Source organism: Ranitomeya variabilis, chromosome 6 (genome assembly GCF_051348905.1).
Source record: "Ranitomeya variabilis isolate aRanVar5 chromosome 6, aRanVar5.hap1, whole genome shotgun sequence".
In the NCBI taxonomy this organism is placed as follows: domain Eukaryota; kingdom Metazoa; phylum Chordata; class Amphibia; order Anura; family Dendrobatidae; genus Ranitomeya; species Ranitomeya variabilis.
In genome coordinates, this window is record NC_135237.1 from 31,212,656 (window position 1) to 31,226,025 (window position 13,370).

Genomic DNA, 13,370 nt, shown 5'->3' on the forward strand with positions numbered 1-13,370 from the left:
AGTCCTGTACTGGGATAGACACCGTGAAAGGGTGTGTATGTAAAATTGTATAGAAATTTTTATTTATATATATATATATATATATATATATATATATATATATATATATATATATATATATATATATATATATATATATATATATATACCCTTTGAGACAGGAGAGCAAAACGTTCCCCTGTCCCAAACATCTCCACGGACATACCACAGTCAAAACCACCAGAACCTCAAATACAAGAGTGAATATGAAACGCCAAACCCTCATTATTATTATTATTATTATTTATTTATATAGCACCATTGATTCCATGGTGCTGTACATGAGAAGGGGTTAAGGTACCGTCACACTAAGCAACGTCGCCAGCGATCTGTGACGTTGCAGCGTCCTAGGGAGCGATATCGCTGTATTTGACACGCAGCAGCGATCAGAATCCCGCTGTGAAATTGCTGGTCGCTGCTAGAAGGTCTGCACATTATTTGGTCGCTAGGTCGCCGTGTATCGCCGTGTTTGACAGCAAAAGCAACCATACCAGCGATATTTTACACTGGTAACCAGGGTAAACATCGGGTTGCTAAGCGCAGGGCCGCGCTTAGTAACCCGATGTTTACCCTGGTTACCAGCGTAAACGTAAAAAAAACAAACACTACATACTCACATGCTTCCCCCGGCGTCCGCTTCCCACACTGACTGAGCGCCGCAAATTGAAAGTGAAAGCACAGCACAGCGGTGACGTCACCGCTGTGCCCTGCTACTGCCGGCGCTCAGTCATTACAGGAAGCGGACGCCGGGGGACGCATGTAAGTATGTACTTACATTTTACGCTGGTAACCAGGGTAAACATCGGGTTACTAAGCGCGGCCCTGCGCTTAGCAACCCGATGTTTACCCTGGTTACCCGGGGACCTCGGCATCGTTGGTCGCTGGAGAGCGGTCTGTGTGACAGCTCTCCAGCGACCACACAGCGACGCTGCAGCGATCGGCATCGCTGTCGCTATCGCTGCAGCGTCGCTTAGTGTGACGGTACCTTTACATACAAGTTACAGATATCACTGACAGTAAACAAACTAACAATGACAGACTGATACAGAGGGGCGAGGACCCTGCCCTTGCGGGCTTACATTCTACAGGATTATGGGGAAGGAGACAGTAGGTTGGGGGTTGCAGGAGCTCCGGTGTTGGTGAGGCGGTAGCTTCGGTAGTGATGAGGCAGCAGCGGGGTCAGTGCAGGCTGTAGGCTTTCCTGGAGAGATGGGTTTTCAGGTTCTGTCTGAAGGATCCAAATGTGGTTGATAGTCGGACGTGTTGGGGCAAAGAATTCCAGAGGATGGGGGATATTTGGGAGAAGTCTTGGAGGCGGTTGGATGAGGAGCGAATAAGTGTGGAGGAGAGAAGGAGGTCTTGGGAGGACCGGAGATCACGTGAGGGAAGATATCGGGAGATTAGTTCAGAGATATATGGAGGAGACAGGTTATGGATGGCTTTGTAGGTCAGTATTAGTAATTTGAACTGGATACGCTGAGGGAATGGGAGCCAGTGAAGAGATTTGCAGAGGGGGGAAGCGGAGGAGTAGCGAGGAGAGAGATAAATTAGTCGGGCAGCAGAGTTAAGAATGGACTGGAGAGGTGCAAGGGTGTTAGCAGGGAGGCCACAGAAATGGATGGTGCAATAGTCAAGGCGGGAGATGATGAGAGCGTGTACAAGCATTTTAGTAGGTTGACGGTTGAGGAAAGGACGGATTCTGGAGATATTTTTGAGCTGGAGGCGACAGGAGGTGGAAAGAGCGTGGATGTGCTGTTTGAAGGACAGGGCAGAGTCGAAGGTTACTCCGAGGCAGCGGACTTCTGGTACGGGGGAAAGCATGATGTCATTGATTGCGATAGATAGGTCAGGTAAGGAAGATCTATGGGATGGAGGAAAGATGATGAGTTCAGATTTGTCCACATTGAGTTTGAGGAAGCGAGAGGAGAAGAAGGAGGATATGGCTGATAGGCACTCTGGAATTCTGGACAGCAGAGCGATGACGTCTGGGCCAGAGAGGTAGATCTGGGTGTCATCAGCATAGAGGTGGTACTGGAATCCATGGGACTTTATGAGTTGTCCCAAGCCAAGTGTATAGATTGAGAAGAGTAGGGGTCCTAGAACAGAGCCTTGGGGGACTCCAACAGAGAGAGGGTGGGATGAGGAGGTAGTGTGGGTGTGGGAGACGCTGAATGTGCGATTGGAAAGGTGTGAGGAGATCCAGGATAGGGCGAGGTCTTTGATGTCAAAGGAGGAGAGGATCTGTAGTAAGAGGCAGTGGTCAACCGTGTCGAAAGCAGAGGACAGGTATAGAAGGAGGAGTACAGAGCATTGTCCATTAGCTTTGGCTGTAAGTAGGTCGTTAGTGATTTTGGTCAGGGCTGTCTCAGTTAAGTGATGGGGCGGAAACCAGATTGTAGACTGTCAAAGAGCAAGTTAGATGAGAGGTGGGAGGAAAGTTCAGCGTGGACGTGCTGCTCCAGGAGTTTGGAAGCGAATGGGAGCAGTGATATTGGGCGATAGCTGGACATAGCAGTTGGATCGAGGGTTGGCTTTTTAAGGATAGGCGTGATTGTGGCATGTTTAAAAGCAGATATATATATATCGTTTTGATCACTATTAGTAATAGTCTAAAGGTACCGTCACATTAAGCGACGCTGCAGCGATAGCGACAGCGATGCCGATCGCTGCAGCGTCGCTGTTTGATCGCTGGAGAGCTGTCACACAGACCGCTCTCCAGCGACCAACGATGCCGAGGTCCCCGGGTAACCAGGGTAAGCATCGGGTTGCTAAGCGCAGGGCCGCGCTTAGTAACCCGATGTTTACCCTGGTTACCAGCGTAAAAGTTAAAAAAACAAACAGCACATACTCACCAGCGCGTCCCCCAGCCTCTGCTTCCTGACACTGACTGAGCTCCGGCCCTAACAGCACAGCGGTGACGTCACCGCTGTGCTTTCACTTTCAGTTTAGGGCCGGCGCTCAGTCAGTGTCAGGAAGCAGAGGCTGGGGGACGCGCTGGTGAGTATGTGCTGTTTGTTTTTTTAACTTTTACGCTGGTAACCAGGGTAAACATCGGGTTACTAAGCGCGGCCCTGCGCTTAGTAACCCGATGTTTACCCTGGTTACCAGTGTAAAATATCGCTGGTATCCTTGCTTTTGCTGTCAAACACGGCGATACACGGCGACCTAGCGACCAAATAAAGTGCAGACCTTCTAGCAGCGACCAGCAATTTCACAGCGGGATCCAGATCGCTGCTGCGTGTCAAATACAGCGATATCGCTATCCAGGTCGCTGCAACGTCACAGATCGCTGGCGATATCGCCTAGTGTGACGGTACCTTACTTAATTTTGTGACATTACAAAAGTCACTTGGATTTTTTATCAGCCTTGGGAGGGGCAGCCTCAGGCTTTATTATAAGCTGTTTGGGTGTTTTCATGTTCAAGTCTTGTTTGACTTTTTAATTGTTTTTAATAAGTTTGTTGGTGTGTATTCAATAAAATTATTATTCCTTTATCTATGTTTGGTGATCCCCAGTTTGTGGTCTGCAGCTTTTTCTCTGTATGTTGTTATAAAATTTTTGTATTGACCCTGGGTGTATCCCTTTAGATAAATTGTGGTGCCCTCCTATACAAATTTGGTTAGTATTACATGTATTAACTGGATATGGTGGAATTATTTAGACATAGTATGGGAGTATTATTATTTTTTTTTAAAGGGTTAGTCTGGTCTAAAGTTTTCAGTCGCTCTGAGTCTGTGTTCATTCTAAGACCTTACAACCCCTTTAAGTTCAGATCTGTCTGTGTTGTAGTGAATATTTTTTTAATTTCCAAATAGAACTGCATAAAAATCTCTACCGTACAGCATATCTCCAGAGATTGGTTCCTACACGCAGCGGCCCCTTATCGCTACCTTTTTAGGGTCTCTTATACCTTGGAGCAAAGAGGCCTTACTGGGGGGAGTGTTTTTTTTCCCGATTGTTAGTTTTTGAGGTCTTATAATGGTCCCCCTCTATTTCAGATGACTCGGTCTACCTCTTTGTGGTGAATCATCCCCATTACAAGTCTACCGTTGAGATATTCAAGTTTGCGGAGGAGGAAAATGTTCTAGTCCACTTGAAAACCATTAAACACTCAGCGCTGCACAAGTACGAAGCATAAATTACAGTTTTTACTTGGGATAAGAAGGAGTAGAACTCACAGACTTTTATAAATGTTGGTGTTCCCATGCCAGGACTCCCCTATGAGCCAGAAAGGGGCCATGTTTTGTTTTTTTTGCTCTTTTATTCCCCGCACACTTCTTCCAAGTGTCATATCCATTAGTTTAGTTCTTTTTTTTTTTCCGTTTGTTCCACCATCTTTTGAGAACTGTAACTTTTTTTTTCTAACTTTTCTGTTGATGTAGCTTGTGTATTTTTTTTGTTTTTTTTGCACCTGTCCCATATGGTGACGTCGGCTCCCAGTATGGGCACTCTGATGGTGATACACTATTATATTTGGGTGCGGGTTATGTATTGAACTGCACAGCCCCCTATGGAAGCAGCAGAGCTGAGATCGTCCGATGTTCAGACTGATGTACTTTTGCTATTTTTTTTGTCTTTCAGTGTCAATGACATAGTTGCAGTCGGACCAGAGAGCTTTTACGCCACTAATGATTTTTACTTTTCGGACTTCATCATGAGACTTATAGAAATGGTATTTGGATTGAGATTGACAAACGTGGTGTATTACAGTCCAGGAGAGGTCAGAGAGGTCGCCGCGGGATTCTACAACGCAGATGGGATCGCCATGTCTGCTGACCAAAAGTATCTGCTCCTCATTACTGCAAATCAACCATTTGTCTATAGTGCCCCCTATAACAGCGGTCTGTTTGTGTAGTCTGGAGCCCCCATATAACAGCAGTCTGGATGTGTAGTCTGGAGCCCCCTATAACAGCAGTCTGGATGTGCAGTCTGGAGCCCCCCTATAACAGCAGTCTGGAGCCCCCATATAACAGCAGTCTGGATGTGTAGTCTGGAGCCCCCTATAACAGCAGTCTGGATGTGTATTTTGGAGCCCCCCTATAATAGCAGTCTGGGTGTGTAGTCTAGAGTCCCCCCCCATAACAGCAGTCTGGATATGTAGTCTGGAGCCCCCCCCCCCCACTATAACAGCAGTCTGGATATGTAGTCTGGAGCCCCCCCCCCCCCCTATAACAGCAGTCTGGATGTGTATTTTGGAGCCCCCCTATAACAGCAGTCTGGGTGTGTAGTCTGGACCCCCCTATAACAGCAGTCTGGATGTGTATTCTGGAGCCCCCCTATAATAGCAGTCTGGGTGTGTAGTCTAGAGCCCCCCCCCCCCCCCATAACAGCAGTCTGGATATGTAGTCTGGAGCCCCCCTCCTATAACAGCAGTCTGGGCGTGTAGTCTGGAGCCCCCCTATAATAGCAGTCTGGGTGTGTAGTCTAGAGCCCCCCCCCCCCCTATAACAGCAGTCTGGGTGTGTAGTCTGGAGCCCCCCTATAACAGCAGTCTGGATCTGTAGTCAAATATCAGTGTAAGTTTGTGAACCCTTCAGAATTTTCCATATCTTCAGTTGACTCAAAACTACATGCGATGTTCACACAATTTCAAATCCTAAAAGTAGATAAAGAACCAAAATGAAATAAATGAGTAAAAAATATTAGACTTTAAATGAGGAGTATGATCCAGTATCACGTCTGCAATTGGCAAAAGTATGTGAACCTTTAGAAATGAAAAAATGGTGAAATTAGAGTCTGGTGTTTTCAATCGATAGGATGACAATCAGATGTGAGTGGGTGACCTGTTTAAATCAAAGAATAGGGATCAATCAAAATCTGATCTTCACAACACAAGTTTATGGAAGCATTGGATGGATCAACATGGATTTCTGAGGACTTTAAAAGAAGTTATTTGTGCTCATTAGGATGGAGAAGTTTCAAAAAAACATCTCTAATAAGTTTGGACTCCACCAATACACAGACAGATTGTATACGAATGGAGAAAATTCAAGACCATTATTACCCTCCTTGTGATTGATCGGCAAACAATTATCACTGCAAGAGTAAGTGGTATAATAATCCATGAAATCACAAAGGAACCCAAGGAAACATCTAAGTAACTAAAGGCCTCTCTCATATTTGTTAATGTTTATCAGTCCACTGTCAGGAGGACACTGACCAACAATGGCGTGCAATGCAGAACTGTAAAGAGAAAGCCACTGCTCTTCAACAAGAACATTGCTGTCTGTCTGAAGTTTGCTAAAGATCAACTGGACAACGCTAGAAGGCTATTGGGACAATATTTTGTGGATGGACGAGATCAAAATATAGATTTCTGTTTTAAACAAGAAACATTCTGATTAGAGTAAGAAAAACCACTACAGCCTACATACCTTACGCCATCTGTGACACACGGTGCCAGTTGTTTCATGGTATGGACTGTTTTTCTGCATCTGGACCAGGATGGCCGCCATTATTGATGGAACAATAAATTCTAAATTTTATCTACAAATTCTAAAGTACAATGCCGGGACATCTGTCCATGAACTAAAGTTCAAGAGACTGTGGGCCATGCCGCAACACATCGACTCAAGGTACATAAATGCTGTTTTAGGTCAAATTTATACAGGTATAAGGAAAATTCTTAAGGGTTCACAAATTTTTAAACACCACTGGAATTGTAGTCTGGATGTGTGGTCTGGAGCCGCTTTATAATGACAGCATTTTGTGTTTCTTGTAGGTACATCTATGTCGCTGACCTCACTGGCCGCACATTTAATGTTTTTGAAAAGCACGCAAACTGGTCCCTGTCTCCAGTAAAGGTAATCCTGAGAACAAGGTGGGGTCTTATCTCCGATTCTCACAGTGATGTATATTATTGAGATATCAGGCAGAGACCGCTTTTATCCACGTGAGCGCCACAGTCGTCATGTCACCATTGACCCAAGGGACGTTAGCTTTCTTGCCTGCGTTTTCTCTCTTCTACATATCTATCTATATAATCGTCTAAGGTCCGCTTCAGTTTGTTTGTCTGTCGTGGAAATCCCGCGTCGCTGATTGGTCGCGCCCAGCCTGCCGCGACCAATCAGCGACAGGCACAGTCCGGCCGCGAATTCGCCCCTCCCTACTCCCCTCCAGTCAGCGCCCACATAGCGTTAACGGACTGCGTTACTCCGCGGCATAACGTGGTGTAACGTAGTCCGTTAACACTGCCATTAACCCTATAAGTGTGCCCAACTTTTGATGCTGCCTATTCAGCATCAATAGTAAAAACATATAATGTTAAAAATAATATAAAAAAACCCAAAACATTATATCCTCACCTTCTGCCACCCGCGCCAGCCTTTCCCGCTCCTCGCAACGCTCCGGTCCCAAGAATGCATTGCGGCAATGACCGGAGATGACGTAGTGGTCTCGCGAGACCGCACATCATCACGGGTTTTTGCCGCAAGGCATTACGACAAGCATCGCTAAAGGCCTGGGCTGAATCCGGGGGCCGCCGGAAGGTGAGTATATAACTATTTTTTATTTTAATTCTTTTTTTAACAGGGATATGGTGCCCACATTGCTATATACTACGTGGGCTGTGTTACATACTGCGTGGGCTGTGTTATATACTACGTCGCTGTGCTCTACACTATGTGGGTTGTGCTATATACTACGTGGCTGTGTTATATACGATACGATACGATACGATACGATACACTTTATTGATCCCGTGGGAAATTATGGTATCACAGCAGCACAACTTACATCATAAGAATCATAAAATGAATTACTTAATTGACATGACAGTGTAGTTGACAGAAGGACATTATACATTAGAATAGGACATTAGTAGTCCTATATAGTATATAATATATATAATACTGCGTGGCTGTGTTATATACTACGTGGCTGTGCTATATACTATGTGGGCTGTGTTATATACTACGTGGGCTGTGTTATATGCTACATGGGATGTGTTATATACTACGTGGCTGTGCAATATACTACGTGGGCTGTGCTATATACTACGTGGGTTGTGCTATATACTACGTGGCTGTGCTATATATTACATGGCTGGGCTATATACTACGTAGCTATGTTAAATACTACAGTATGTGGCTGTGCTATATACTATGTGGCTGTGCTATATACTACGTGGGCTGTGCTATATACTATGTGGGCTGTGTTATATGCTATGTGGGCTGTGAGACTCTTTTGCCCAGGGCCCTCAAAAACCTGGAGCTCGCTCTGGCTTCACTGATTTGTCGCACCCGGCCGGCCACAAACAATCAGCGACAGATGCAGTCCGGCCGCCAATTGGCGCAGGATTTGAACCACGCTTCGCTAATTGGTCGCACCCGGCTGGCCAAATCCTGTGTATTCATTGCATTATTTTGAAATCTACATATTCTAGAGTACCCGATGCGTTAGAATCGGGCCACCATCTAGTCTACTATATAATTGTCTAAGGGTCACTTTCGTCTTTCTGTCTGTCACGGATATTCATTGGTCGCGGCCTCTGTCTGTCATGGAAATCCAAGTCGCTGATTGGTCGCGGCAAAACAGCCACGACCAATCAGAGACGGCCATAGTCCAGAAGAAAATGGCCGCTCCTTACTCCCCGCAGTCAGTGCTCGGCGCCCGCATACTCCCCTTCAGTCACCGCTCACACAGGGTTAATGGCAGCGTTGACTGCGGTGTAATGCACTCGGTTAACGCTGCTATTAACCCTGTGTGACCAACGTTTACTATTCATGCTGCCAATGCAGCATGAATAGTAAAAAGATCTAATATTAAAAATAATAAAAAATAGTTATATACTCACCCTCCGTTGGCCCCCGGATCGAAGCGGTTACCGACTCTCCTTGCGACGCCCCGGTGACCGCTCCATGCATTGCGGTCTCGCGAGATGATGACGTGCGGTCTCGCGAGACCACTACGTCATCATCTCGCGAGACCGCAATGCACTCTTCAGACCGGAGCGCGCGAGGAGCATCGGTAACCGCTTCGATCCGGGAGCATCGGTAACTGCTTCGATCCGGGGCCAACGGAGGGTGAGTATGTAACTATTTTTAATTTTAATTCTTTTTTTAACAGGGATATGGTGCATACTACGTGACTGGCCAATATACTATGTGACTGGGCAGTATACTACGCGACTGGGCAGTATACTACGTGTCTGTGCTGTATACTACGTGGCTCTGTGCTGTATACTACGTGACTGGGCAATATATTTTGTGGCTGGACAATATACTACGTGGCTCTGTGCTGTATACTACGTGACTGGGCAATATACTATGTGGCTGGCCAATATAATATTTGGCTGGGCAATATACTACATCGCTGGGCAATATACTACGTGGCTGGGCAATATACTACGTGGCTGGGCAATATACTACGTGGTTGGGAAATATACTGCGTGTCTGGGCAATATACTAAGTGGCTGGGCAAAATACTACGTTGCTGGGCAATATACTACGTGGTTGGGCAATATACTACGTTGCTGGGCAATATACTACGTGGTTGGGCAATATACTACGTGGTTGGGCAATATACTACGTGGTTGGGCAATATACTGCGTGGCTGGGCAATATACTGCGTGGCTGGGCAATATGCTACGTGGCTGGGCAATATACTACATGGGCTGTGCAATATACTACGTGGCTGGCCAATATACTACGTGGCTGGGCAATATACTACGTGGTTGGGCAATATACTATGTGGCTGGGCAATATACTACGTGGGCTGTGCAATATACTGCGTGGCTGGGCAATATACTGCGTGGCTGGGCAATATACTACGTGGCTGGGCAATATACTACGTGGCTGGGCAATATACTACGTGGGCTGTGCAATATACTACGTGGCTGGCCAATATACTACGTGGCTGGCCAATATACTACGTGGCTGGCCAATATACTACGTGGCTGGCCAATATACTACGTGGCTGGGCAATATACTATGTGGCTGGGCAATATACTACGTGGCTGGGCAATATCACCAGATATCCCCGGATCGAAGCGGTTACTGACTCTCCTTGCGACGCCCCCGATGACCGCTCCATGCATTGCGGTCTCGCGAGATGATGACGTGCGGTCTCGCGAGACCGCTACGTCATCATCTCGCGAGACCGCAATGCACTCTTCAGACCGGAGCGCGCGAGGAGCATCGGTAACCACTTCGATCCGGGAGCATCGGTAACCGCTTCGATCCGGGGGCCAACGGAGGGTGAGTATGTAACTATTTTTTATTTTAATTCTTTTTTTAACAGGGATATGGTGCATACTACGTGACTGGCCAATATACTACCTGACTGGGCAGTATACTACGTGACTGGGCAGTATACTACGTGTCTGTGCTGTATACTACGTGGCTCTGTGCTGTATACTACGTGACTGGCCAATATACTACCTGACTGGGCAGTATACTACGTGACTGGGCAGTATACTACGTGTCTGTGCTGTATACTACGTGGCTCTGTGCTGTATACTACGTGACTGGGCAATATACTACGTGGCTGGGCAATATACTACGTGGCTGGGCAATATACTACGTCGCTGGGCAATATACTACGTGGTTGGGCAATATACTATGTGGTTGGGCAATATACTACGTGGTTGGGCAATATACTACGTGGCTGGGCAATATACTACGTGGGCTGTGTAATATACTATGTGGGCTGTGCAATATACTACGTGGCTGGCCAATATACTACGTGGCTGGGCAATATACTACGTGGGCTGTGCAATATACTACGTGGCTGGGCAATATACTACGTGGCTGGGCAATATACTACGTGGGCTGTGCAATATACTACGTGGGCTCTGCAATATAGTACGTGGATGGGCAATATACTAAGTGGGCTGTGCAATATACTACGTGACTGGGCAATACACTACGTGGCTGTGCAACATACTGCGTGGACATGCATATTCTAGAATACCCGATGCGTTAGAATCGGGCCACCATCTAGTCTTTCATAACCAGTTACATGACAACATTCTGTCTGTCTGCAGTTGCCACAAGGGGGAGCTCTCTGCCTCTGAATGTAGACAGCTCCCATTGAGCTGTGCAGTGTCGGTGCAGAGGATCTGGAGATCTAAAAAGACATTAAATCCATCAAGTGGCACAGAATTTGGGATAAAAAATCTTACAAGATGGCCACCTTAAAAAAAATAGAATAGTAAAGGTCAAGTAGACTCGGATATGAATCCTTTTTATATGGACCGAGTAATACTTTCATAAAATAATTTTATGTTATACCAGGTGGTGGAATTAGAGACACTTCTGGATAACCTTTCCGTGGACCCAGTTACAGAAGACATCTGGATAGGAGGTCATCCAAACCTCAAGAAGGTGTTCCGTTACGATCCTAAAGATCTTCCCGGGTCAGAGGTCAGTGTATAAATTATAGGGGCATAATACACTATTGTAAAGATTCCAATTCTTTCATGCTCCTAATATTGGCAAAAATAAAATGAATGAGATTAAAAAAAAAATGTTGCCATCTGCACACCCAGCAACCCCCCTCCCCTGTCAACATAGAATCTTGTGTAAAACAAAGAGAGGGAGGAGGGGGATGCAGCTGCAGTTTATCATGCTGTGAGGGAGAAGAGATCTGATTGGCACAGCTTTTACATCACACAATAAAATCTGTGGTTGCGCCGACCTTCTCCATCTCTGTGGTGTAGTGAAAGTATCATTCATGGTGACCCAGACGCCAGGTCGCTTGTAGGGAGCGGGAAGCTTAGTGTAACCTGGTAGAATGTTTTATGATTTTATTTTTGCACTTTTGACCTTTGTTTTTTTTTTTACTTCTTCCAGATTGTCCGCATACAGAACATTCTCTCGGACAACCCCATAGTGACCACCGTATACGCCAACGACGGCTCAGTCATACAGGCGTCGGCCTGTGCGGCCGTGTACGAGAACAAACTTTTCATTGGTACAATATTTCACAAAGCTTTGTGCTGTCAGTTGTAACAATGTTATTGGGCTCCAGAATTCTGCTCCGGAGGCTGGAAAACCACGTTCGGTTAGATGGCGTTTTCTTGGTGGATTTGGCATCGATATTTAAAGGGGTTGGCCATTTTACATCTCCGATGCGCTGGTATCTATCTATACCTGTTTCTGACAACACGCAGTCTCTATAATAATGTTGTCATCATCTGCCATTGATGCCACTGCTTATTATATATTAAAGGGGTTGTCCAGGATTAGATAAAAACAGAAACGGCGCCATACGTGTCCACAGTGTGCGTCGCTTATCGTGGCCTACTTCCATTCAAATTAATCATTCTAAGGTGCAGTTCCACAGACAACCTGTTTACAGTTGTGGCGCTGTTTTTGCTTTTCTAAATTTGGACAACTTTATAAAATAGGACTTCATAATCATTTCCATGGGTGATTCAGATTTGCTAAAAAGTCATATATCCTAGCAGAGGAATAAAAATATTCAGCACTAAACTATTTTTGTTGTTGCACTACACTTTTCTACCACTAGCCGGTGCTATAAAATATTGCACTACATGTCTGGATGATTATGGTTTGTGCTTCATTCTGCCCATGAAGATGTTTCTTTGTAACAGCACAACAAGTGGACAGATGGGGTACTGCAAGGGATAATGAAAGTTTTAATAGTCAAGAAATGTCAATATGAAATATAATAATGACTTTTGAATAATTATAAATATCTTGATAGCTATGGTATCAAAATGAAAACCACTGGTGATTTTTTTTTTACTGCTTTTACAAATATTTACCCCTTTTATTTTGAAAAATGTCTGACTTTGTAAGGCTTGTATTTTCTATTTTTTCAAAATGTAATTTTTTTTTTTTTTGTAAACCAAAATAAAAGACTTGCAATATTGTGGATTAATGCTTTTTTAACAATAAAGTTTGAATTTGATCATTTTCTCTTTTCCTTCATTTACATTATACTTGAATCAACTGATTGTTTAAACAATCCATCAAATGAGCGACCGGCCGATCTAATGAAAAATGAGGTTTTATTTGCAACCCACAAATCCGCACTGTGACTGCAATGTGTGGATGAATCCTTATATTGTCAAAAAGACCTAATGTAACAAGCACAGATGCTGCATCTTCTTTACTTACAGACCTACAAAGCCTGATTTAACTTTTTAAATGTCATGGTGTACAATTAGCTAAAAGAAAACTAATTTACAAAAACAAAAGTATTCAAATAAACAAAATAAACTAAAAAAATTAGCATATCTACATGGTTAGATTTCTTATATTTGTTAACATATTTAACAATATATATCTATATTATATATTTAGATTTTTTATATATATTTTAAATTATATAATTTTAAAATATATAAAAATTCTAAATATACA

At 44.5% G+C, this 13,370-nt stretch overlaps 1 protein-coding gene across 1 annotated transcript in view; it reads left to right on the forward strand.

Moving 5' to 3' along the window:
* Positions 1-12,921, forward strand: part of LOC143781512 (serum paraoxonase/arylesterase 2-like) — a 38,164-nt gene extending 25,243 nt beyond the window's left edge. The window contains exons 5-9 of the mRNA XM_077268145.1: positions 4,038-4,164; positions 4,621-4,821; positions 6,761-6,842; positions 11,274-11,402; positions 11,832-12,921. Coding sequence (XP_077124260.1) covers positions 4,038-4,164; positions 4,621-4,821; positions 6,761-6,842; positions 11,274-11,402; positions 11,832-11,990 — 698 coding nt within the window. The 3' untranslated portion in view covers positions 11,991-12,921. The remainder of the gene's footprint in view (positions 1-4,037; positions 4,165-4,620; positions 4,822-6,760; positions 6,843-11,273; positions 11,403-11,831) is intronic.
* Positions 12,922-13,370: the final 449 nt, after the last annotated feature.